At 45.7% G+C, this 27,893-nt stretch overlaps 1 protein-coding gene across 2 annotated transcripts; it reads left to right on the top strand.

Annotated features, from left to right (window-relative positions):
• Position 1: 1 nt before the first annotated feature.
• On the top strand, positions 2–27,893 carry TMTC1 (transmembrane O-mannosyltransferase targeting cadherins 1). 2 transcript variants are annotated; one of them, XM_069965587.1, is made up of 19 exons: positions 2–111; positions 8,657–9,339; positions 13,795–13,972; positions 14,087–14,160; positions 14,739–14,997; positions 15,521–15,624; positions 17,541–17,730; positions 18,559–18,680; positions 19,121–19,288; positions 19,367–19,480; positions 19,932–20,075; positions 20,848–20,956; positions 21,659–21,758; positions 21,944–22,079; positions 22,192–22,336; positions 22,924–23,061; positions 23,385–23,507; positions 23,591–23,668; positions 24,983–27,893. In XM_069965587.1, the coding sequence occupies exons 2-19, from the start codon at positions 8,852–8,854 to the stop codon at positions 25,226–25,228; spliced, it is 2,916 nt and encodes a 971-aa protein (XP_069821688.1). In that variant the 5' UTR covers positions 2–111; positions 8,657–8,851; the 3' UTR covers positions 25,229–27,893. The 2 variants fall into 2 exon arrangements, with proteins under 2 accessions (XP_069821688.1, XP_069821677.1); XM_069965576.1 differs by having other exon boundaries at positions 4–111; positions 21,656–21,758.

Genomic DNA, 27,893 nt, shown 5'->3' with positions numbered 1-27,893 from the left:
GATGCGCGGGGAGGAGGCGGCTGATGTGTCGCAGCTGTGCGGGAGGAGGAGAGAGAAGACATCGGAGGAAAGGGCGCAGGAGACGGCAGCCTGACAGCTCCCAGACCGCAGGTACCGACCGGGGGACGAGAGGGGAGAGGAGACTGCTCCTATACTGAGGAGAGACTGCCCCTGTATACAGAGGAGAGACTGCCCCTATATACTGAGGAGACTGCTCCTATACTGAGGAGACTGCCCCTATATACAGAGGAGACTGCTCCTATACTGAGGAGACTGCCCCTATATACAGAGGAGACTGCCCCTATATACAGAGGAGACAGCACCTATATACAGAGGAGAGACTGCCCCTATACAGAGGAGACTGCACCTATATACAGAGGAGACTGCACCTATACAGAGGAGACTGCCCCTATACAGAGGAGAGACTGCCCCTATATACAGAGGAGAGACTGCCCCTATATACAGAGGAGAGACTGCCCCTATATACAGAGGAGACTGCACCTATACTGAGGAGAGACTGCACCTATATACAGAGGAGAGACTGCCCCTATATACAGAGGAGACTGCACCTATATACAGAGGAGACTGCCCCTATATACAGAGGAGAGACTGCACCTATATACAGAGGAGAGACTGCCCCTATATACAGAGGAGAGACTGCCCCTATATACAGAGGAGACTGCACCTATATACAGAGGAGTGACTGCCCCTATATACAGAGGAGAGACTGCCCCTATATACAGAGGAGACTGCCCCTATATACAGAGGAGAGACTGCCCCTATATACAGAGGAGACTGCCCCTATATACAGAGGAGAGACTGCTCCTATACTGAGGAGACTGCTCCTATATACAGAGGAGACTGCACCTATATACAGAGGAGACTGCCCCTATATACAGAGGAGAGACTGCCCCTATACAGAGGAGACTGCCCCTATATACAGAGGAGAGACTGCCCCTATATACAGAGGAGACTGCCCCTATATGCAGAGGAGAGACTGCTCCTATACTGAGGAGACTGCTCCTATATACAGAGGAGACTGCCCCTATATACAGAGGAGACTGCCCCTATATACAGAGGAGACTGCACCTATATACAGAGGAGACTGCCCCTATATACAGAGGAGACTGCACCTATATACAGAGGAGACTGCCCCTATATACAGAGGAGAGACTGCCCCTATATACAGAGGAGACTGCCCCTATATACAGAGGAGACTGCCCCTATATACAGAGGAGAGACTGCACCTATATACAGAGGAGACTGCACCTATACAGAGGAGACTGCCCCTATATACAGAGGAGACTGCCCCTATATACAGAGGAGACTGCCCCTATATACAGAGGAGACTGCCCCTATATACAGAGGAGACTGCACCTATATACTGAGGAGACTGCTCCTATACTGAGGAGACTGCTCCTATATACAAAGGAGACTGCACCTATATACAGAGGAGACTGCCCCTATATACAGAGGAGACTGCACCTATATACAGAGGAGACTGCCCCTATATACAGAGGAGAGACTGCCCCTATATACAGAGGAGACTGCACCTATATACAGAGGAGACTGCCCCTATATACAGAGGAGAGACTGCCCCTATATACAGAGGAGACTGCCCCTATATACAGAGGAGACTGCCCCTATATACAGAGGAGAGACTGCCCCTATATACAGAGGAGAGACTGCCCCTATATACAGAGGAGACTGCCCCTATACAGAGGAGACTGCACCTATATACAGAGGAGACAGCCCCTATATACAGAGGAGACTGCCCCTATGTACAGAGGAGAGACTGCCCCTATACAGAGGAGACTGCCCCTATATACAGAGGAGACTGCCCCTATATACAGAGGAGACTGCCCCTATACAGAGGAGAGACTGCCCCTATATACAGAGGAGACTGCCCCTATATACAGAGGAGACTGCACCTATATACAGAGGAGACTGCCCCTATACTGAGGAGAGACTACCCCTATACAGAGGAGAGACTGCCCCTATACAGAGGAGAGACTGCCCCTATACAGAGGAGACTGCCCCTATATACAGAGGAGACTGCCCCTATATACAGAGGAGACTGCACCTATATACAGAGGAGACTGCCCCTATACTGAGGAGAGACTGCCCCTATACAGAGGAGACTGCACCTATATACAGAGGAGACTGCCCCTATATACAGAGGAGACTGCTCCTATACAGAGGAGACTGCCCCTATACTGAGGAGAGACTGCCCCTATACAGAGGAGACTGCACCTATATACAGAGGAGACTGCCCCTATACAGAGGAGAGACTGCCCCTATACAGAGGAGACTGCCCCTATATACAGAGGAGACTGCCCCTATATACAGAGGAGACTGCCCCTATATACAGAGGAGAGACTGCCCCTATACAGAGGAGACTGCCCCTATATACAGAGGAGACTGCTCCTATATACAGAGGAGAGACTGCCCCTATATACAGAGGAGACTGCACCTATACAGAGGAGACTGCCCCTATATACAGAGGAGAGACTGCCCCTATACAGAGGAGACTGCCCCTATATACAGAGGAGACTGCCCCTATACAGAGGAGACTGCACCTATATACAGAGGAGACTGCCCCTATATACAGAGGAGAGACTGCCCCTATACAGAGGAGAGACTGCCCCTATATACAGAGGAGAGACTGCCCCTATATACAGAGGAGACTGCCCCTATATACAGAGGAGACTGCCCCTATATACAGAGGAGAGACTGCACCTATACAGAGGAGAGACTGCCCCTATATACAGAGGAGACTGCCCCTATACAGAGGAGACTGCACCTATATACAGAGGAGACTGCACCTATACAGAGGAGAGACTGCCCCTATATACAGAGGAGACTGCCCCTATATACAGAGGAGACTGCCCCTATACAGAGGAGAGACTGCCCCTATATACAGAGGAGACTGCACCTATATACAGAGGAGAGACTGCCCCTATATACAGAGGAGACTGCACCTATATACAGAGGAGACTGCACCTATACAGAGGAGACTGCCCCTATATACAGAGGAGACTGCACCTATACAGAGGAGACTGCCCCTATATACAGAGGAGAGACTGCCCCTATATACAGAGGAGACTGCCCCTATATACAGAGGAGAGACTGCCCCTATATACAGAGGAGACTGCCCCTATATACAGAGGAGAGACTGCCCCTATACAGAGGAGAGACTGCCCCTATATACAGAGGAGACTGCCCCTATATACAGAGGAGACTGCCCCTATATACAGAGGAGAGACTGCCCCTATATACAGAGGAGACTGTACCTATATACAGAGGAGACTGCCCCTATATACAGAGGAGAGACTGCCCCTATATACAGAGGAGAGACTGCCCCTATATACAGAGGAGACTGCCCCTATACAGAGGAGACTGCACCTATATACAGAGGAGACTGCCCCTATATACAGAGGAGACTGCACCTATATACAGAGGAGAGACTGCCCCTATACAGAGGAGACTGCCCCTATATACAGAGGAGACTGCCCCTATACAGAGGAGAGACTGCCCCTATATACAGAGGAGACTGCCCCTATATACAGAGGAGACTGCACCTATATACAGAGGAGACTGCCCCTATACTGAGGAGAGACTACCCCTATACAGAGGAGAGACTGCCCCTATATACAGAGGAGAGACTGCCCCTATACAGAGGAGAGACTGCCCCTATACAGAGGAGACTGCCCCTATATACAGAGGAGACTGCCCCTATATACAGAGGAGACTGCCCCTATATACAGAGGAGACTGCACCTATATACAGAGGAGACTGCCCCTATACAGAGGAGAGACTGCCCCTATATACAGAGGAGAGACTGCCCCTATACAGAGGAGAGACTGCCCCTATACAGAGGAGACTGCCCCTATATACAGAGGAGACTGCCCCTATATACAGAGGAGACTGCCCCTATATACAGAGGAGACTGCACCTATACAGAGGAGACTGCCCCTATACAGAGGAGACTGCACCTATATACAGAGGAGACTGCTCCTATATACAGAGGAGACTGCCCCTATATACAGAGGAGACTGCCCCTATATACAGAGGAGACTGCCCCTATACAGAGGAGACTGCCCCTATACAGAGGAGAGACTGCCCCTATATACAGAGGAGACTGCCCCTATATACAGAGGAGACTGCCCCTATATACAGAGGAGACTGCCCCTATATACTGAGGAGAGACTGCCCCTATATACAGAGGAGACTGCCCCTATATACAGAGGAGACTGCCCCTATACAGAGGAGACTGCCCCTATACAGAGGAGACTGCCCCTATATACAGAGGAGACTGCTCCTATATACAGAGGAGACTGCACCTATACAGAGGAGACTGCCCCTATATACAGAGGAGACTGCCCCTATATACAGAGGAGAGACTGCCCCTATATACAGAGGAGACTGCCCCTATATACAGAGGAGACTGCACCTATACAGAGGAGACTGCTCCTATATACAGAGGAGAGACTGCCCCTATATACAGAGGAGAGACTGCACCTATATACAGAGGAGACTGCCCCTATATACCGAGGAGACTGCCCCTATATACAGAGGAGACTGCCCCTATATACAGAGGAGACTGCCCCTATATACAGAGGTGACTGCACCTATATACAGAGGAGACTGCCCCTATACAGAGGAGAGACTGCCCCTATATACAGAGGAGACTGCCCCTATATACAGAGGAGACTGCACCTATACAGAGGAGACTGCCCCTATATACAGAGGAGACTGCTCCTATATACAGAGGAGACTGCACCTATATACAGAGGAGAGACTGCCCCTATATACAGAGGAGAGACTGCCCCTATATACAGAGGAGACTGCACCTATATACAGAGGAGACTGCCCCTATATACAGAGGAGAGACTGCACCTATATACAGAGGAGAGACTGCCCCTATATACAGAGGAGACTGCCCCTATATACAGAGGAGACTGCCCCTATATACAGAGGAGACTGCACCTATATACAGAGGAGAGACTGCCCCTATATACAGAGGAGAGACTGCCCCTATATACAGAGGAGACTGCCCCTATATACAGAGGAGAGACTGCCCCTATATACAGAGGAGACTGCCCCTATATACAGAGGAGACTGCCCCTATATACAGAGGAGAGACTGCACCTATATACAGAGGAGACTGCACCTATACAGAGGAGAGACTGCACCTATATACAGAGGAGACTGCACCTATACAGAGGAGAGACTGCCCCTATATACAGAGGAGACTGCACCTATATACAGAGGAGACTGCACCTATACAGAGGAGAGACTGCTCCTATATACAGAGGAGACTGCCCCTATACAGAGGAGACTGCACCTATATACAGAGGAGACTGCCCCTATATACAGAGGAGACTGCCCCTATATACAGAGGAGACTGCCCCTATATACAGAGGAGAGACTGCCCCTATATACAGAGGAGACTGCCCCTATATACAGAGGAGACTGCCCCTATATACAGAGGAGACTGCACCTATATACAGAGGAGACTGCCCCTATATACAGAGGAGAGACTGCCCCTATATACAGAGGAGAGACTGCCCCTATATACAGAGGAGACTGCACCTATATACAGAGGAGACTGCACCTATACAGAGGAGACTGCCCCTATACAGAGGAGAGACTGCCCCTATACAGAGGAGACTGCCCCTATATACAGAGGAGACTGCCCCTATATACAGAGGAGACAGCACCTATACAGATGAGACTGCCCCTATACAGAGACTGATGTACAGTATATAGAGACTGCTCATATATAGATATAGTGATTTATTGTCATTGCTCATATATAGAGACTGCACCCATGGAAAGAGACTGCATGTGAGATAATATATGTATATAAAGAGATTGATCTATATAGACTATATATATATATATATATATATAGAGAGAGAGAGAGAGAGAGAGATACTGATATATAGAGAGACTGCACGTATAGGAGTGATGTATGGAGACAGCTCCTGTACTGCTGATAGACTGCAGGGATTGCCGGACACATACAGAGACAGCTGGCTGCAGTCAAGATTATATATAGAGACAGAGTCCTATAATATCCGGATGGGTGTTATAGGGAGGGAGCTGTCAGGAGAGAGACAGACTGCTGAGCTATGACGCTTAGAGACTGAGATACAGCATATAGACCGCAAGAGACAGCTAACCTGATGTATTATATATCCTGAGTGCTGAAGAGACAGCTAAGATTGATAGGTGTATATACTGAGTGCTGAAGAGACAGCTAGGACGGATACATTGTATATACTGAGTGCTGGAGAGACAGCTAGGACGGATACATTGTATATACTGAGTGCTGGAGAGACAGCTAAGATTGATACATTGTATATACTGAGTGCTGGAGAGACAGCTAAGACTGATACATTGTATATACTGAGTGCTGGAGAGACAGCTAGGACGGATACATTGTATATACTGAGTGCTGGAGAGACAGCCAAGACTGATACATTGTATATACTGAGTGCTGCAGAGACAGCTAAGACTGATACATTGTATATACTGAGTGCTGAAGAGACAGCTAAGACTGATACATTGTATATACTGAGTGCTGGAGAGACAGCTAAGACAGCTAAGACTGATACATTGTATATACTGAGTGCTGGAGAGACAGCTAGGACGGATACATTGTATATACTGAGTGCTGGAGAGACAGCTAGGACGGATACATTGTATATACTGAGTGCTGGAGAGACAGCTAGGACGGATACATTGTATATACTGAGTGCTGGAGAGACAGCCAAGACTGATACATTGTATATACTGAGTGCTGGAGAGACAGCCAAGACTGATACATTGTATATACTGAGTGCTGGAGAGACAGCTAAGACTGATACATTGTATATACTGAGTGCTGGAGAGACAGCTAGGATGGATACATTGTATATACTGAGTGCTGGAGAGACAGCTAAGACTGATACATTGGATATACTGAGTGCTGGAGAGACAGCTAAGACTGATACATTGTATATACTGAGTGCTGGAGAGACAGCTAGGATGGATACATTGTATATACTGAGTGCTGGAGAGACAGCTAAGACTGATACATTGTATATACTGAGTGCTGGAGAGACAGCTAAGACTGATACATTGTATATACTGAGTGCTGGAGAGACAGCTAGGATGGATACATTGTATATATAGAATAGAGTGACTCCATATTGTGGTTGTCTGAGCAGACAGCTGTATTATGTAGGTCTGACAGCTGACTGCTGACTTAAAGGGATAGTTACAGTAAAGCGTGACAGCTCAGAGGTAGTGTGCCTGCTCTTTAATTATAGACTGCACTAAAGTTCATAGACAGCTGCACCAGAATCCTCTTTGTAGTGACCGCAGCTTTTCCTAAGAAGTCTCTAATGACAATATGTGACATTTCTATGAGACTGCTGTGGTTGTGGGATCTCTTCTGTATGAGACTGCTGAGGTTGTGAGGTCTCTTCTCCACGAGATTGTTGTAGTTGTGAGGTCTCTTCTCTATGAGACTGCTGTGGTTGTGAGGTCTCTTCTCTATGAGACTGCTGTGGTTGTGGAATGTGTTCTCTATAAGACTGCTTATGTTGTGAGGTCTCTTCTGTATGAGACTGCTGTGGTTGTGAGGTTTTTTTTATGAGACTGCTCTGGTTGTGGGGTCTCTTCTTTATGAGGCTGTTGTGATTGTGATTTTTTTTCTTCTCTTTGAGACTGCTTTGGTTGTGAGGTCTCTTCTCTATGAGACTGCTGTGGCTGTGAGGTCTCTTCTCTATTAGACTGCTGTGGTTGTGAGGTCTCTTCTCTTTGAGACTGCTGTGGTTGTGAGGTCTCTTCTCTATGAGACTGCTGTGGTTGTGACGTCTCTTCTCTATGAGACTGCTGTGGTTGTGAGGTCTCTTCTCTATGAGACTGCTGTGGTTGTGAGGTCTCTTCTCTATGAGACTGCTGTGGCTGTGAGTCTTTTTCTGCTGTGGTTGTGGGATCTCTTCCCTATGAGACTGCTGTGGTTGTGAGGTCTCTTCTTTATGAGACTGCTGTGGTTGTGTGGTCTCTTCCCTGTGATACGGCTGTGGATGTGAGATATTTTCTCTATGAGACTGCTGTGGTTGTTAGATCTCTTCTCTATGAGACTGCTGTGGTTGTTAGATCTCTTCTCTATGGGACTGCTGTGGTTGTTAGATCTCTTCTCTACGAGACTGCTGTGGTTGTGATGTGTGTTCTCTATGAGACTGCTGTGGTTGTTAGATCTCTTCTCTATGGGACTGCTGTGGTTGTTAGATCTCTTCTCTATGAGACTGCTGTGGTTGTGATGTGTGTTTTCTATGAGACTGCTGTGGTTGTGGGATCTCTTCTCTATGAGACTGCTGTGGTTGTGGGATCTCTTCTCTACGAGACTGCTTTGTTTGTGGGATCTCTTCCCTATGAGACTGCTGTGGTTTTGGGATCTCTTCTCTATGAGACTGCTGTGGTTGTGGGATCTCTTCTTTAGGAGACTGCTGTGGTTGTGGGTTGTGTTCTCTATGTGACTGCTGTGGTTGTGGGTTGTGTTCTCTATGTGACTGCTGTGGTTGTGGGGTCTCTTCTCTATGAGACTGCTGGGGTTGTGGGGTCTCCTCTCTGTAATAAGAGACATTGTGATATATTGCAGGCACAGATTCTGGAATGCTGGTAATGGGAAATGCCCAGATTGATGGGCACCAGACCCCCCCAAAGGTTACCAAGATGAAAAGGTTGGGTCTATACCTTGGAGAGGAGCAGTAGACCCCAAGACGAGAAGAATGGAGAAGATAGATGAAGGACATCTCCCCCTTTAAGATGTGAGACGTCACCGATATTGTAGAGTATGAGGAGCGCTGGCCAAGTCATCCTCGAAAATGTCTCCTATGATCAAAGACGAGATGTTGGCAAGGAGATACCGGCCAACATGGCCAATGGTGGAAGATCCAACAGCCAAAGACAAGTGTCCAGCAATGGCACCAACCACAGAGGTCATAAGAACCTCCGGACCTTCCCCAATGGGCATGACTTCACCAATGGGGTGACACCAAGAACCACCACCAATGGATTACCCAGGAGGCCCAGGGACCATCCCATGGTGGACAGCCTTGGCGTCTGGGTTTTTGCTGTGCCTGCTGTTGTTGCGGGTCTGTGCTTCGCTCGTTCCTTGCTGGGGGAGTTCGTCCATGATGATATATGGGCGATACTCAATAATCCTGACAGCCGGGGGGAGACCAACCTCAGCGCCATCTTTAAGAATGATTTTTGGGGCAAAGCCATGGATGACAACACGAGCCATAAGTCCTACCGACCCCTGTGCGTCCTGAGCTTCAGGTAATTGGGATCTGATCACATAAAGGTGTAGGCCGAAGCCTGAGGCTGAGACTGTGATGACATCATTCTATATTCTGTCAGGTGTGGCGTTGTCATGGAGACCTGGTGTAAATCTACATCACTATCTACATCCGAGATTGAATTGATGTGGATGGGGATCCATAGGTCTCCCTGACAACGCAGCACCCGACATGTTGTCATTCTACTCCCACAGAGGTGCAGCCGCAGGCTTCAGGCCTGTATGTGTTTAAGGTCTATTTGGGTTCTTGGATACTAGATGTGGCCCACATTGGGCTAGATTCAGGACTGAATTTATTTACCATAGCAACCAATCACAGCGCGGTATATGAAATATAAGCTATGCTACGATTGGTTGTTATGAAACAGACCAATCACAGAGAGGCTTTCATTGTCCAAAATAAAAGCTGCTCTGTGATTGGTTGTTATGACAGAGTATAAAAGTGAAACTCTGTGTTGCCCATAGCAACCAATCACAGCGCAGCTTTCGCTTTTTTCGAGAGCAGAATACAAAGTGAAAGCTGTTCTGTGATTGGTTGTTATGGTACAGTAAATAAAGATAAACTCTTTTTGTTACCTATAGCAACCAATCAAAGTGCAGCGCACAAAATGAAAGCTGTTCCGTGATTGGTTGTTATGAAACTAAAATATAAAATCTCTTTTTTTGCCCATAGCAACCAATCACAGTGCAGTAAATGAAATGAAAGCTACGCTGTGATTGGTTGTTATGATACAACATAAAAGATAAACTCTTTGTTGCCCATAGCAACCAATCACAGCGCAGCTTTTAAAAAAAATAAAAAATCCAGAATGAAAGCTATGCTGTGGTTGGTTGCTATGGGCAACAAAGGGTTGTTTTATACACCATTGCAGGAATCCGCCCTTTCAGTATCTCTTCTTGCTGTCAGTGGATGGGAACATTTATCTATTCTTGTGACTGCAAACCCATCCTGCCCTAAGACTTCTCGCAGCTGAGGGTTTGCTACAATCGTATCCGAGACTCTGACATTCCAGTTTCCATTCACTGACAGCAAGCAGATATCTTAGAAATGGTAAAGAAAAGACAGGATAGGACAACTTATCCTGATGACGGGAGGAGTTTCCCTTTAAATTTCTTATCTCGGTGTAAAATCTTCATAGAGTCAGGCGTGAATGATCCGGCGGGGGTGGCGGCGATGCGGCCCTGCAGGCGGAGGGGAGGGGGGCGGCCCAGAAGACGGGGAAAAGATTGTTTATAGGAGAAGCAGAAACATCTGCAAGCACTTAAAGGGGCGGCACAGCCCGGTTATCGCCTCGTGAAAATGTGGGGTTTGTTTGTGGAGGTGGCCGAGCCCCTCGCTCCATGGTTACATTGCTGGAATATCTGTCCAGTTAACCCCCGCGCCCCCGAGCAGGGGCCACAATCACAGCTTTGTCAATGCTCACACATCCGTAGGGCAATAAAGTTGGGTTGTTCCGTGTTAAAGGGATAAACACAATGTGGGGCCCTGTAAGAAATAAATCGCACATGGTGGGTGGGGGCCTTGATAATATACAGGAGCGAATCATATACAGTGTAGCAACGTAACTGTGTGATACTACAACCCCCAGCAGGTGCTGACTATCCGCTGATCCTATACAGTGTATTAGGGTCAGCAGATTCTATAGCACGCTCAGACCTGTAATATAGAAGAAGCCTGCGGGGGGATGTATGGAATTTGTGCAATTTATAATTATGACTAATGTTATAATCCGTCTCCACCATGGACACCATGACAGCCCTACCCTATAGATGTATGATATTATATGGACACCATGACAGCCCTGCCCTATAGATGTATGATATTATATGGACACCATGACAGCCCTACCCTATAGATGTATGATATTATATGGACACCATGACAGCCCTACCCTATAGATGTATGATATTATATGGACACCATGACAGCCCTACCCTATAGATGTATGATATTATATGGACACCATGACAGCCCTGCCCTATAGATGTATGATATTATATGGACACCATGACAGCCCTGCCCTATAGATGTATGATATTATATGGACACCATGACAGCCCTGCCCTATAGATGTATGATATTATATGGACACCATGACAGCCCTGCCCTATAGATGTATAATATTATATGGACACCATGACAGCCCTACCCTATAGATGTATAATATTATATGGACACCATGACAGCCCTACCCTATAGATGTATGATATTATATGGACACCATGACAGCCCTACCCTGTAGATGTATAATATTATATGGACACCATAACAGCCCTACCCTATAGATGTATGATATTATATGGACACCATGACAGCCCTGCCCTATAGATGTATGATATTATATGGACACCATGACAGCCCTACCCTATAGATGTATGATATTATATGGACACCATGACAGCCCTGCCCCATAGATGTATGATATTATATGGACACCATGACAGCCCTACCCTATAGATGTATGATATTATATGAACACCATAACAGCCCTACCCTATAGATGTATTATATAGACACCATGACAGCCCTACCCTATAGATGTATGATATTATATGGACACCATGACAGCCCTACCCTATAGATGTATGATATTATATGGACACCATGACAGCCCTGCCCCATAGATGTATGATATTATATGGACACCATAACAGCCCTACCCTATAGATGTATGATATTATATGAACACCATAACAGCCCTACCCTATAGATGTATTATATAGACACCATGACAGCCCTACCCTATAGATGTATGATATTATATGGACACCATGACAGCCCTACCCTATAGATGTATGATATTATATAGACACCATGACAGCCCTGCCCTATAGATGTATGATATTATATGGACACCATGACAGCCCTACCCTATAGATGTATGATATTATATGGACACCATGACAGCCCTACCCTATAGATGTATGATATTATGATGTTTGACCATGGACTCAGTATAGGGGGCCCTATCCTATGTGTTATAGTGGTAGGGGGCAGCCCCGTCTTTCACAGATGCCATCTTCTTTCTCCTTAGAAGACATCTCTATGTTCCTTAGAGGGCATCTTCATCCTACTTTATCTTCCTTAGAGGGCAGCTCGAGTCTCCTCTTTGGTGGCCCCCTTTCCCAGGCTCTGCTCCCTCGGCCCTGCACCAGACATAGCGCGGTGTGTTATTATAACCCTGTTAGGGCCTCATAGAGGAGGTGAGGAAGCCGAGATGCAGCTTTTTCCATTATAGCTTATGAGAGTTGTGAAGCTGTGTGATATACTGTCCATATGGTGGGAATGTGTCACATAGTAAGACCTCTTTAATGTGGCCCCTGGGAGCTTTACATTATGACTCTGTGGCCCCAGGGAGCGGTATATTATGACACTGTGGCCCCTGGGAGAGTTACACTCTGGCACTAGTGCCCCCTGGAGCGGTACCCTTTGACACTGGGGCCCCTGGGAGCTCTATCATCTGATTCTGTGGCCCCTCGGAGCGGTACCCTCTGACACTGGGGCCACTGGGAGTGATATACTCTGACACTGGGGCTCCTGGGAGCGGTACCCTCTGACACTGGGGCCACTGGAAGCAGTATACTCTGACATTGTGGCCCCTGGGAGTAGTATACTCTGACACTGGGGCCCCTGGGAGCGGTACACCCTGATGCTGTGGCCCCCGGGAGCAGTACACCCTGATGCTGTGGCCCCCGGGAGCAGTACACCCTGACGCTGTGGCCCCCGGGAGCAGTACACCCTGACGCTGTGGCCCCCGGGAGCAGTACACCCTGACACTGGGGCTCCTTGAAGCAGTCTGACATTGGGGCCCCAGGAAGCGGTACACTTTGACAATGTGGCCCCTGCAAGCAGTACACTCAGACACTGGGGCCCCTGGGAGCAGTACACTCTTACACTGGAGCCCCTGGGAGTGGTACACCCTGACGCTGTGGCCCCAGGGAGCAGTACCCTCTTGCTCTGTGGCCCCTGGACTGCTTTTTTTGTACACACTGGATTGGTTTCAGTGGCCGTGGGATGAGGAGGGTCTCCGGGCCGAGTGGTTCCTGGCGGCCTCCAGCTACCATGGTGCCGCGTGGTTCACTCTCTGCATGGTTTGTAGGGAGATCCCAACGCTATGAGTCTCTGCTTGCTGTCACTGAATAAGAATGTTTTTGTAGAATCCTGCATAGACCTCAGGTTTTCACCATTCAGGTTAACCGCTTACACCCCAAAATGATACATTTTACCTGCGCTGACACATTGTAACAAACATATGAGGACAGGTGAGAGCTGTGATACACAAGTGCTTAGACCAGATTCACTTCTTTCTGTAACCAGATCTGAGACTCGTCTTTCACTGTAAGGCAACTAGCTGTAGCAGGAGCTCTCCCCCCACTACAATAGGGCAGCACTAGTATAAAGCACCACCTATAACTATACCTTCTCTTTCCTACAGAGCAAACATGTACTGGTCGGGCCTGGAGCCGTTTTACTTCCATGCAGTGAATGTGATGCTACACTGTACGGTGAGCGCCCTGCTGGGGTACATCTGCAGCACCATCGTATTCCAGGACAGGAAACAAGCCCTGGCATCTGCCCTGCTCTTCGCTGTTCACCCCGTACACACAGAGGCCGTGAGTACCGTCACATCTCTATAGCTGATCCTTCATTATTATAATAGTGATAAGCACATAACCGAAATAGAAGGTATCAGCAGTACCGTCAATGTCTTTTCTGGATCTGTGCAGGTGGCAGGGATTGTTGGGAGAGCGGACGTCATGGCATGTTTACTATTCCTGTTGGCATTCCTCTGTTATACACGGTAAGGAACTACCATAATACTGCCCTCTGTATACATATATATCACCGCTATAATACTGCCATCTGTATACATGTATATGTCCTCTATAATACTGCCCTCTGTATACATGTATATGTCCTCTATAATACTGCCCTCTGTATACATGTATATGACCACTATAATACTGCCCTCTGTATACATGTATATGACTGCTATAATACTGCCCTCTGTATACATGTATATGACCTCTATAATACTGCCCTCTGTATACATGTATATGACTGCTATAATACTGCCCTCTGTATACATGTATATGACCTCTATAATACTGCCCTCTGCATACATGTATATGACTGCTATAATACTGCCCTCTGTATACATGTATATGACCACTATAATACTGCCCTCTGTATACATGTATATGACCTCTATAATACTGCCCTCTGTATACATGTATATGACCACTATAATACTGCCCTCTGTGTACATGTATATGTCCTCTATAATATTGCCCTCTGTATACTTATACATGTCCTCTATAATACTGAACTCTGTATACATGTATATAACCACTATATTGGTGTCTGTGTATTCTTCAGGAGTGTGGACATGAATCCTCCCCCGGATTGTTTCCCTGGTACTACGTCTCCCCTCCTCCTGCTGCTCAGTTTGTTCCTAGGAACCTGCGCCATGTTGGTGAAGGAAACAGGTGTCACAGTGTTTGGGGTCTGTGTGGTGTACGATCTACAGATCTTGTGTCTCAGAAGGTCCCTGACCTATAGGGCCTCCAAACAGTCGAGGAATATGTGGGCTGTGGCTGCTCCCTTCCTGAAGAGAGTTCTGCTGGTTTCCTGCCATGTAAGTGCAATATGGGATTGGTTTCTGTTCAGTCACCTCTCCTGAGACCACCAAGAGCAGTCATTGCCCCTTATGTACTAGAATATAACTACTATAATACTGCCCCTATATACAAGAATATAACTACTATAATACTGCCCCTATATATAAGAATATAACTACTATAATACTGCCCCCTATATACAAGAATATAACTACTATAATACTGCCCCTATATACAGGAATATAACTACTATAATACTGCTTCTATATACAGGGATATAACTACTATAATACTGCTCCTATATACAGGAATATAACTACTATAATACTGCTCCTATATACAGGAATATAACTACTATAATACTGCTCCTATATACAGGGATATAACTGCTATAATACTGCTCCTATATACAGGAATATAACTGCTATAATACTGCTCCTATATACAGGAATATAACTACTATAATATGCTCGGTGTTGTAGAATATGCTGCTGCTGCTGCTTTCTCTCCTCCCCCTGATGAGATGTCTGTGTCTGGCAGGTGTCGGTGGTGTTAGGTTTCCGGGTCTATATGATGGGAGGATCGATGCCATTGTTCTCGGAGCAGGACAACCCGGCCTCGTTCTCTCCTTACCTCCTCAGCAGGTATGTGGCCGGTGTCCAGCATGGCGTGTCATTGTGCTGTGCGGTGAGAGCCGTCCTGTCTCGGCAGGTTCTGGTAATAGAAGACTGTAATGTGTAATCCGGTAACGTCAGTGTGTGGGAATAAATAACACCGCACAATGGTCTGCGGGAGGTTCCAAAGTCTCTGATACATTCTGTATATTATGTACACAAGCTACAGTACACAAAGGTCCTTCTCATCTATTCATCTTTATTTCTTTCTCTATTATCTATTTATCTATCTATCTCCTATCTATCTATTATCTATCATCTATCTATCTATCTCCTATCTATCTATTATCTATCATCTATCTATCTATCTATCTATCTATCTCCTATCTATCTATCTATCTATCTATCTATCTCCTATCTATCTATCTATCTCCTATCTATCTATCTATCTATCTATCTATCTATCTATCTATCTATCTCCTATCTATCTATCTCCTATCTATCTATCTCCTATCTATCTCTCTCCTATCTATCTATCTATCTATCTATCTCCTATCTATCTCTCTCCTATCTATCTATCTATCTATCTCCTATCTATCTATCTCCTATCTATCTATCTCCTATCTATCTATCCATCTCCTATCTATCTATCTATCTATCTATCTCCTATCTATCTATCTCCTATCTATCTATCTCCTATCTATCTATCTCCTATCTATCTATCCATCTCCTATCTATCTATCTCCTATCTATCTATCCATCTCCTATCTATCTATCTATCTCCTATCTATCTCTCTCCTATCTATCTATCTTCTATCTATCTATCTATCTATCTCTCTCCTATCTATCTATCTTCTATCTATCTATCTATCTATCTATCTATCTATCTATCTCCTATCTATCTATCTCCTATCTATCTATCTATCTATCTCCTATCTATCTATCTATCTCCTATCTATCTCCTATCTATCTATCTCCTATCTATCTATTATCTATCATCTATCTATCTATCTCCTATCTATCTATCTATCTATCTATCTCCTATCTATCTATCTATCTCCTATCTATCTCCTATCTATCTATCTCCTATCTATCTATTATCTATCATCTATCTATCTATCTATCTATCTATCTATCTATCTCCTATCTATCTATCTCCTATCTATCTCTCTCCTATCTATCTCTCTCCTATCTATCTCTCTCCTATCTATCTATCTATCTATCTATCTATCTATCTATCTATCTATCTCCTATCTATCTCTCTCCTATCTATCTATCTATCTATCTATCTCCTATCTATCTATCTCCTATCTATCTATCTATCTATCTATCTATCTATCTATCTATCTATCTCCTATCTATCTATCTATCTATCTATCTATCTATCTCCTATCTATCTATCCATCTCCTATCTATCTATCTATCTATCTCCTATCTATCTCTCTCCTATCTATCTATCTTCTATCTATCTATCTATCTCTCTCCTATCTATCTATCTTCTATCTATCTATCTATCTCTCTCCTATCTATCTATCTATCTATCTATCTATCTATCTATCTATCTCCTATCTATCTATCTATCTATCTCCTATCTATCTATCTATCTATCTATCTATCTCCTATCTATCTATCTCCTATCTATCTATCTCCTATCTATCTATCTATCTATCTATCTATCTCCTATCTATCTCCTATCTATCTATCTATCTATCTATCTCCTATCTATCTATCTATCTCCTATCTATCTATCCATCTCCTATCTATCTCTCTCCTATCTATCTATATATCTATCTATCTATCTCCTATCTATCTATCTATATATCTATCTATCTATCTCCTATCTATCTATCTATCTATCTCCTATCTATCTATCTATCTATCTATCCATCCATTGTCATTCTCGTTTTCTCTCTTGCTGATGATTTATCCTTTGTTCTCTCTTGCAGATTCCTCACCTTCTCCTACCTCCTTGTGTTCAATGCCTGGCTGCTCCTGGGCCCCCTCACTCTCTGCTATGACTGGCAGGTGGGCAGCATCCCCCTGGTGCACTCTGTCTGGGACATCCGGAATGTATCTACTCTCTTGCTATTGGCCGTCCTCCTCTCGCTGGGCCTGCACTGCTTGACTGGGAACAAGGTAATTTACTTACTACGACCATGAACTGGACACCTGGACTATAAAGACCAAACGTCCAGTGTAGAAGTAAACCCTCTGCACTACCCCTCCTGGCCACACGGTGTGCTGTTAAATTGCCGCCTAGTGGTAGAAATAGGTATTTTCATAAGAATAGATTTGTTTTCTGATGCCCTAATTCTTTTCTTGGTTACTTTCCCTTTAAGACTATTTTAGGTGCCATTACCCTGTATAGTTCATTACCGCCACGCCCTGACCTCTAGCAATGAATAACCCCTTGAGACTCCAAGAAGTGGGTCTTCCTCCCCGAGTTTCCTCCTCGTACCTGATTGTTATCGGCCCGGCAGGAAGCAGATTTCGTGCTGTTATATAACTGCCTGGAAACATTTCTCCCGACACTTTCCATAGACTTTATCAGATTAACTTTCACACTGCGGCCGTTGTTTGTGTTAATAACCACGACCTTGGGTCACTGCGCCGTACTGAAATTGTTATGTTTGCTCCAATCGCTCTTCAAGTAGGGATCCTGTGGCTTTACATTCAGGACTGTAGGATTGCTGCATGAACTGTAATGGTCCTACATTGTGGTCACCCAGCTTTCCCAGAATCAAACATGACCGTTAAATGCTATGAAATAGACTCCACCCAAATGTATCACATGATATGACATCACAATATTTGAATTCAAAAACTGGACAATTTAAGCTTTATGCTACTTTGGCTGGAAAACCTCCCAAATCCCGGACGAGCCCCCATGTATGCAAATTTATGCAAATAGTAGTAGTTTGGTCATGTCTTTATATTGTAACGGTTGCGTCCTGTGTTCTTCAGAGGACTGGACATCGGGAAGTGGTGGTTGGTCTTCTTTTCTTGGTCTTCCCCTTCATACCGGCCAGCAATCTCTTTTTTAGGGTTGGTTTTGTGGTTGCTGAACGAGTCCTCTACATGCCCAGGTAAGACTGGCTCAATTTTAAAAGTCCCTTTTAGCTTAAAGGGAACCCGTCACCATGAAAACGCTACCTAAGCTATCGGCATCATGTTATAGATCAGGAGGAGCTGAGTGGATTGATATATATCTTTATGGGAAAAGATTTAGGATAACTTGAAATCTCTGATGTTTCCATGCCAAAGAGTCCAGTCCATTGAGTGACTCCGCCCACTGGACTCCTTATCACAGAGTAAACATTCAACATTTTAGAAGTTATATGAAATATTTTCCCACAAAGATATATATCAATCTGCTCAGCTCTTCCTGCTCTATAATATGAAGGTGATAGATTAAATAGCATTGTCTTAATGACGGGTCACCTTTAAGCTGTGCTTGCTGTAAGTGAATGGAGACATAGGAAAAAGTGGGAAAGTCTGGAATCCCTGTTTCTCCTCTCATCTCCAGCATGGGTTTCTGCATCCTCTGCGTCCACGGAATGAAGAGACTGTCCTCCAGGGTTGGTCCTAGAGGGTCGTCTGCCATCACCTCCTGTTTCCTCCTCCTCCTCGTCCTCTTCTCCTGTAAGTCGGTGCTGCAGAGTGAGTGCTGGCGCTCCCGGGAGGCTCTCTTCAGGTACAGACTCTAGCAGTAGAGTAGAGCGTGCGCCATTCTGCCCGTTTGTCACTTATCGGTCACTTGTGTCTGCCGCAGATCCGGAGTTCAGACGCTGCCGCACAACGCCAAAGTGCATTATAACTATGCCAATTTCCTGAAAGACCAGAATCGTAAGGCGGAGGCGATAAATCACTACAAAATCGTCCTGAGGTACAATTCTCCTATAGATCATAAGGTTTAAAGGGTTTCTCCAGCAAAAAAAGTTTTCTTTCATATCAACCGGTGCCAGAGATTTGTAATCTACTTGTATTAAAAAATCTCAAGTCTTCCAATACTTACCAGCTGCTGTATGTCCTGCAGAAAGTGGTGTATTCTTTCCAGTCTGACACAGTGCTCTCTGCTGCCACCTCTGTCCATGTCAGGAACTGTCCGGAGCAGTAGCAAATCTCCATAGAAAATCTCTCCTGCTCTGGACAGTTCCTGACATGGACAGAGGTGGCAGCAGAGAGCACTGTGTCAGACTGGAGAGAATACACCACTTCCCACAGGACATACAGCAGCTGATAAGTACTGGAAGACTAGATATTTTTTTATAGAAGTAAATTAAAAACTTTAATGTGATATATGGTCAGTTTGCGGACAGTCCTGTTTTCCCCCATAGGTTATACCCTCAGCACTCCAGCGCTCTTAACAACCTCGGCACTTTGACGACCAACGTTACGGCGGCGGAGGAGTATTACAGGAAGGCGCTGGAAATCAGCCCACAGCACAGCCGAGCCCTGTTTAATCTGGGCAATTTGCTGAGGTGAGTGGTTACTGTAGACATATCCATGTTCACTATGCTGGGATAGACACGCCCTTTAGAAATTCTACTCCTCGGGGGAGGGGCAATACAGAAAGACCTGGCAAGCTCCACCCTCTTTTCCCGATTCCCAGTTAACCCTTCTTATCCTTTTGTAACTTCCTGATTCTTGTTTCAGCAAGGGCCACCTAACAATTGGGGCCACTGTGGGCCCGTATGTATTGTAGATGTAGATATTGATGTAGGTGGTGATGAGAATAGTGCCACATCAGGCTTTGGCCTGTAAGGGAGTATGTTGTCATCACAATCTCTCAGTAGTGCAGCCTCAAGCCTTGTGCCTGTAAGGGAGTATGTTGTCATCACAATCTCTCAGTAGTGCAGCCTCAAGCCTTGTGCCTGTAAGGGAGTATGTTGTCATCACAATCTCTCAGTAGTGCAGCCTCAAGCCTTGTGCCTGTAAGGGAGTATGTTGTCATCACAATCTCACAGTAGTGCAGCCTCAAGACTTGGGCCTGTAAGGGAGTATGTTGTCGTCAGAATCTCTCAGTAGTACAGCCTCAGGCCTTGGGGTTGTAAGGGACTATGCTGTCATCAGAATCTCTCAGTAGTACAGCCTCAGGCCTTGCGGTTGTAAGGGACTATGTTGTTGTCATCAGAATCTCTTAGTAGTGCAGCCTCAGGCTTTGGCCTGTAAGGGACTATGCTGTCATCAGAATCTCTCAGTAGTGCAGCCTCAGGCCTCATCAGAATTTCTCAGCCCATGTATCTTCTTCAGAACTCAGGGTCGGAATGAAGAAGCCGAGCTCCTTCTGAGGGAGTCCATTCTTCATGGTCCATACTTTGCTGATGCATATTCCAGTCTGGGGTCATTGCTGGCAGATCAGGTGAGATTGCGACGTGCTTCTTCATATTCAGGCTTACCGGGATCTTGTGCTGACTCCTCCCCCTGAATTCCATCATCGTATCATTGGTCCTCCATACTGAAGCAGAGACGGACACCCCTCGGGGAGGAGGCACTTGTGTCATTGACCTCTGTGGACACCAGTTGTGGGGTGAGGCTTCCAAGTCTCCATACTCTACACTCCATGTCCTCCCCAGTGGTAGCACTTCCTGCCTGATGTTTGCCCGCCCCTGCGGAGCAGAGGAGCAAATCTTACTATATACTTACTACCAGATGTGCCTTAGAGTCTTCCTGATAAAAATAGTTCACCCTGTATCTTATAGTGTTTATCCAGAAGAAGGACCCCCCCCCCCCCCCGATAGGTCAAAGTACCTCATCCAAGATGGTAGTCATAGCCCACTTAGTAACCCCTCCAGAATATTTATTGCCCTTTTCCTATATAGCAAGTCCTGATCATCCAATCACATTGCAGGGTTTTATGGATTCTTGTGAATGAGACCTCCCTGGAGGCTCACCAGAGTCTAGCTCCGCCCCTGAGGAGCTCTTAACTTGTTTCTTCTGTTTATTTCCGCCTGCTTATTTCCCTTTTAAAGGAAATGATGTACTCTGTTAGGCCTAAAGGGGGCAGGCCACGACTGTATTAGGCTCCACCCCTCATTACAATCATGTCTTTGCTACCTAGAAGAGATATCAAGAAGCCGAGGAGGTTTACCTGATGGGAATCAAGAACTGCCCCGAGAGTTCAGACCTGCAGAATAATTACGGGGTGTTTCTGGTGGATGTGGGTAAGTGAGAGCTGTTTTACTGTCCTATAAGTATTGCTGTGTTATCACCATGCTGACAGTTTCCAGTTTTCATATGGCAGAATTTTGAATACAGCTCCGAATGTAAAATTCTAATTTACAGCCATCAGAATTGTGATTATCTGGGACTCGCAGAAGCGACATTGTCGGAATCCTTTCTCTTCCAGGATCTCCCCAGAAGGCCGTCTCCCATTACCTCCTCGCGCTCCGACTCCGCCCCAATCATCATGTAGCCATGCTCAACCTCGGCCGCCTGTATCGGTCCCTCAACCAGAATTCAGAGGCAGAGATGTGGTACAAGAAGTAAGAACTCACTATTATCTCCATCTGCTTATATGTCTATAAGGATCATAGCTGTGTGTTACAGATACAGTGCTCCATATCCCCTCACTCTCTGCTCCTGTCTCCCTCTCAGGGCTCTGAAGATATCCCAGGACATCGATGTGGTCGCCCCTCTCGGAGCGCTGTATTATAACACCGGACAATACGACGAAGCTTTACGTCTGTACAAGGAGGTGACGGCGCTGCACCCGCACAACGTCCAGCTACGTCTGTCACTGGTGAGCAGAGGACTCCTCCAGTCAGACTCCTCTAGGCTTTGTTAAAGTGGAACTTCACCGATTTTTTATTTTTCAGAAAAAGTTATATAGATTTGTAAATCACTTCTATTTAAAAATCTCCAGTCTTCCGGTACTTATCAGCTGCTGTATGTCCTACAGGAAGTGGTGTATTCTCTCCAGTCTGACACAGTGCTCTCTGCTGCCAACACTGTCCATGTCAAGAACTGTCCAGAGCAGGAATATGGGGATTTGCTGCTGCTCTGGACAGTTCCTGACATGGACAGAGGTGGCAGCAGAGAGCACTGTGTCAGACTTGAGAGAATACACCACTTCCTGCAGGACATACAGCAGCTGATAAGTACTGGAAGACTGGAGATTTTTAAATAGAAGTGATTTACAAATCTATTTAACTTTCTGGCACCAGTTGATTTGAAGAAAACATGTATATTTTTTTGCAGGAGTTTCCCTTTAAACGTTAGAATCAGATCTGTTCCTAGCAATCCGTATGTCCGTCACTACAGATCTCAATGTGGCTCCCCCACCTTTTCCAGACTTCTTACCTCTGCTGTTTTCCCATAATCCTGCAGGCACAGGTGCAGGCGGTGGTGGGGCTGACCCATGAGGCTGAGGCTCTTGCTCTTCTCATAGCAGATGAGGTTCCTGACTGTGTTGAATGTTTTCGGCTGCTGTCTGCCATCTACAGCAAACAAGAAGCCCACACCAAGGTAATGCCGGCCGTAGAGATAGCAGCCCCCCATGTAGGACCCTCATCAGCCAGCTGGATCCAGCACTTCCATGTATTACAGCTATAGCCCATGATTTCTATAGGCAGGTGTAATACCTCACTTCTCCTGCGGTGGCACTGCAGGGATATCAACCTCTTACTTGCAGCTTCTACCACAGATCACAGATGATCGCCAGTGATTCTGTGATCAGCAAAATGGCGTCTGATTATCCATCAATTCATCCCTAAACTTTAGAAGCCATATTGGAACATTGATGCGTTTCGGATCAGAAGTAGTCTAAAAAACGCTGTCTATCTCCTCAGGCGCTGGACATGATTGACGCCGCCCTGAAGATGAAACCTCAAGATCCTAAAACCAGGTCGGAGCTTTACTTCACCAAAGGGAATCAGCTGCGGGAGCTGAACCGGCTGGACGAGGCCTTCCAGGTACCCCGCCATTGTCTACAATAGATCCTGTATAAACTACATCTAGGATGGTCCGTGAAATCTATGATTGTTTTGTCTCTTAGAGTTACAGTCGTGTGGCCGATCTGAGCCCCAAACAAGCCCAGGCCTGGATGAACATGGGAGGCATCAGGCACATTCAGGTAGTCACTGACCCTGAAAAATATTGTTCTTTCAAATCAACTGGTGCCAGAAAGTTATATAGATGTGTAATTTACTTCTAAAAAACAAATCTCTAGTCTTCCAGTACTTCTCAGCTGCTGTATGTCCTGCAGGAAGCGGTGTATTCTTTCTAGTCTGACACAGTGCTCTCTGCTGCCACCTCTGTCCATGTCAGGAAATATCCAGAGCAGGAGATGTTTTCTATGGGGATTTGCTGCTGCTCTGGACAGTTCCTGACATGGACAGAGGTGGCAGCAGAGAGCAGTGTGTCACACTGGAGAGAATACAACACTTCCTGCAGGACATACAGCAGCTGATACCTATGGGAAGACTTGAGATTTTTTAATAGAAGTAAATTACAAATCTGTAAAACTTTCTGACACCAGTTGATATGAAAGAATTTTTTTTGAGTGAACAATCCCTTTAAGACACCAGCTTGTTGTTTCCTCTAAAGTGTGAATATCTGATATCTTATTGGCTGCCATCACCCTATAGGAGTATCTGATATCTGATTGGCTGCCATCACCCTATAGGAGTATCTGATATCTGATTGGCTGCCATCACCCTATAGGAGTATCTGATATCTGATTGGCTGCCATCACCCTATAGGAGTATCTGATATCTGATTGGCTGCTGTCACCCTATAGGAGTATCTGATATCTGATTGGCTGCCATCACCCTATAGGAGTATCTGATATCTGATTGGCTGCCATCACCCTATAGGAGTATCTGATATCTGATTGGCTGCCATCACCCTATAGGAGTATCTGATATCTGATTGGCTACCATCACCCTATAGGAGTATCTGATATCTGATTGGCTGCCATCACCCTATAGGAGTATCTGATATCTGATTGGCTGCTGTCACCCTATAGGAGTATCTGATATCTGATTGGCTGCCATCACCCTATAGGAGTATCTGATATCTGATTGGCTGCTGTCACCCTATAGGAGTATCTGATATCTGATTGGCTGCCATCACCCTATAGGAGTATCTGATATCTGATTGGCTGCTGTCACCCTATAGGAGTATCTGATATCTGATTGGCTGCCATCACCCTATAGGAGTATCTGATATCTGATTGGCTGCTGTCACCCTATAGGAGTATCTGATATCTGATTGGCTGCCATCACCCTATAGGAGTATCTGATATCTGATTGGCTGCGTCACCATATTCGAATATCCGAAACACGTCAGGAAAACAATGAAAACGACATAGTTTGTAGATATGAATGTCCTTGTCACTACATGGAGTAAAGTTCTTCATGCAGCTCTTGTTGTGTATGTTCTTTAGGGGGATTATAGCGCTGCCCGAACCTATTACAAGAAGGCCGCCATGTTGGACCCCGACAGCAAGTTACTGAAGGAAAACCTGGCCAAGCTCCAGCGCTTAGAGAGTAAGTTACAGGGGACCAAAGGGAGAGATGGAGGATCTCCAGCAATGGACCAACAGGTGGAGAACCATGGAGGAGCCGAGAAAAGTGGACACAGTGGAGAAGAAGACGATAGAACTGCTGAGAAACCTGTCGGAGGACGGTAAAATACTGCAGCCGACTCACCAAAGATAAAAGACTAGAGAGACGGGGGTAAAAGATGAGGCCTACAAGAAGCTGAGGGAGGAAGGTCCATAGGGAAGTCCAGGTCTGGAGAAGACGTGAGGCTGGAGAGCAGCAAAGGCTCAGAGGACCTCACCAGATCCATGGGTGGCGACATGCTGGCTGTACGGCCGCCCGCCATTCTCCTCGTGGGCTCAAACAGGGCGAGCTGGGACCTTCTAACCTCTCCTGATTCTGCCCCTCGGAGCACAGGGTGTGATTGTTGGAAGGGAGGAGGAGGGGGGGGGGTGGAGGTGCAGGAGACAACACCACGGGGTCCACTAGGCCCTGATCATTGCTGTGGCTTTATATTGGCTGAAGATGGTAAATCACACTGTGGCAGCCATCAGTCATTCTATTACTAAGCATCCTAAGGCAGATGTCAGTCATACTACGGCCATTGTCCGTCATCCTATAGCATCCTATGGCAGATGTCAGTCATACTACAGCCATTGTCCGTCATTATATAGCATCCTATGGCAGATGTCAGTCATACTACGGCCATTGTCCGTCATCCTATAGCAGATGTCAGTCATACTACAGCCATTGTCCGTCATTCTATAGCATCCTATAGCAGATGTCAGTCATACTACAGCCATTGTCCGTCATTCTATAGCATCCTAAGGCAGATGTCAGTCATACTACGGCCATTGTCCGTCATCCTATAGCAGATGTCAGTCATACTACAGCCATTGTCCGTCATTCTATAGCATCCTATAGCAGATGTCAGTCATACTACGGCCATTGTCCGTCATTCTATAGCATCCTATAGCAGATGTCAGTCATACTACAGCCATTGTCCGTCATTCTATAGCATCCTATAGCAGATGTCAGTCATACTACGGCCATTGTCCGTCATCCTATAGCAGATGTCAGTCATACTACAGCCATTGTCCGTCATTCTATAGCATCCTATGGCAGATGTCAGTCATACTACGGCCATTGTCCGTCATCCTATAGCAGATGTCAGTCATACTACGGCCATTGTCCGTCATCCTATAGCATCCTATAGCAGATGTCAGTCATACTACAGCCAGTGTCAGTCATCCTATAGCAGTCATGTGTCATTCTATGGCAGATAATCAGCCTGACAACTGTCATCTATCTTATAGCAGATGCCAAGCGTTCCTGTTGTCATCCATCATATGGCAGTTATCAGTCATCATATCATCTGCCAATCATACTATGGCGATCATCGTATATCATCTATCAATAGTGGCTGTCTATTATACTATGGCAGCTGTCAGTCATCCTATAGCAGTTATCAATCATCCTATAGTGGCTGTCTATTATGGCAGCAGTCAGTCATCCTATAGTGGCTGTCTATTATGGCAGCAGTCAGTCATCCTATAGTGGCTGTCTATTATGGCAGCTGTCAGTCATCCTATAGTGGCTGTCTATTATGGCAGCAGTCAGTCATCCTATAGTGGCTGTCTATCCTCCTGTCTCTGACCACACACATGATATACCATGTATTACAGTATGAGAGACTTGACTCCTCCAGCAGCTACTTATCCCCCTACTAAACAAAGGATGAAACTAGTTGAACTTTGGGATGGCAGATCCCTTGTATCCCCCACATCTGCTGTAGGGGGCGCCCTTACACAATACATTATAGATCACATCATGTATTTCCAGCATTAGATGCCAGGCAGTGGTGCAGGGTGCGGACAGTGTGGACTGGGTGGTTTTCCCTCCTGTCCCCTGGTGCAATAGGGACATCTAGTGGCCAAAACACAACATTACAGCTATATACATTTATATGGCAGGCTAGTTGGCCCACAAAGCAAAGGTATACAATACAATGGAGTACCATATACATGCACATCTGCAAGGATACATTGTGGTCAACTTTAGTTCACTCTTCCTACAATTCAGCCAACACCGAAGGAGTACAAGAATGTGAAACGCGTGGGTGTCTGTGCGTGTCGCTCTTTGCATGTCGTGATCCTGTGATAGGTGTGAACTGTGTCGTGTGTGCGCAGAAATGTGATGAATTTTATTGCATGCCGTCCGGGAATATGTTGTGGGCTATGAAGAAACGCGTTTCACTTCTATATAGTCACAATTATCCATTGGTTCTTAAAGCACAGAGAGAGCCTACAAACCTGTAATAATACTGCTATTATTATCAATTATTGAATGTAATATATCTATATTGTACCGCGGTATAGAGAGTTTTATAGCAGAAGAGGACGCGGCAGTGTCCTATATTTTTACAGCAAGATATCTATATATTTAACAGAGAGAAGATCTATAAATCACTGAAGTATTTTTCAGCTTTTTCTCTATTATCAGGATGAATGTTCCAGAATCTAAAGATGTATAAACGGCACAGGGACCACCGAACAGCTAATCCGATGTTAGAACCAGAGGTGGATTCTGATTGGCTGTTATGGTGAACGTCCGGTTCTTATACAGGAGGCCGGGTGATAGTCATGTATCATTTATTTATTGGGAGCGTCCGACGGCTGTGGATATATATAGGAATGTCAATGTGTGAGGACGGAATATATGTTCTATATTGTGGCTGTAAGAATAAAGTTACTTGTTATATGTCATTGTGCAAAGTTATATCTAATAAAGTGAGAAGTTTATTCTTTGTAGAAA

The sequence above is a fragment of the Dendropsophus ebraccatus genome, chromosome 1, assembly GCF_027789765.1.
Source record: "Dendropsophus ebraccatus isolate aDenEbr1 chromosome 1, aDenEbr1.pat, whole genome shotgun sequence".
In the NCBI taxonomy this organism is placed as follows: Eukaryota; Metazoa; Chordata; class Amphibia; order Anura; family Hylidae; genus Dendropsophus; species Dendropsophus ebraccatus.
This window is presented reverse-complemented; position numbering and strand designations above follow the sequence as displayed.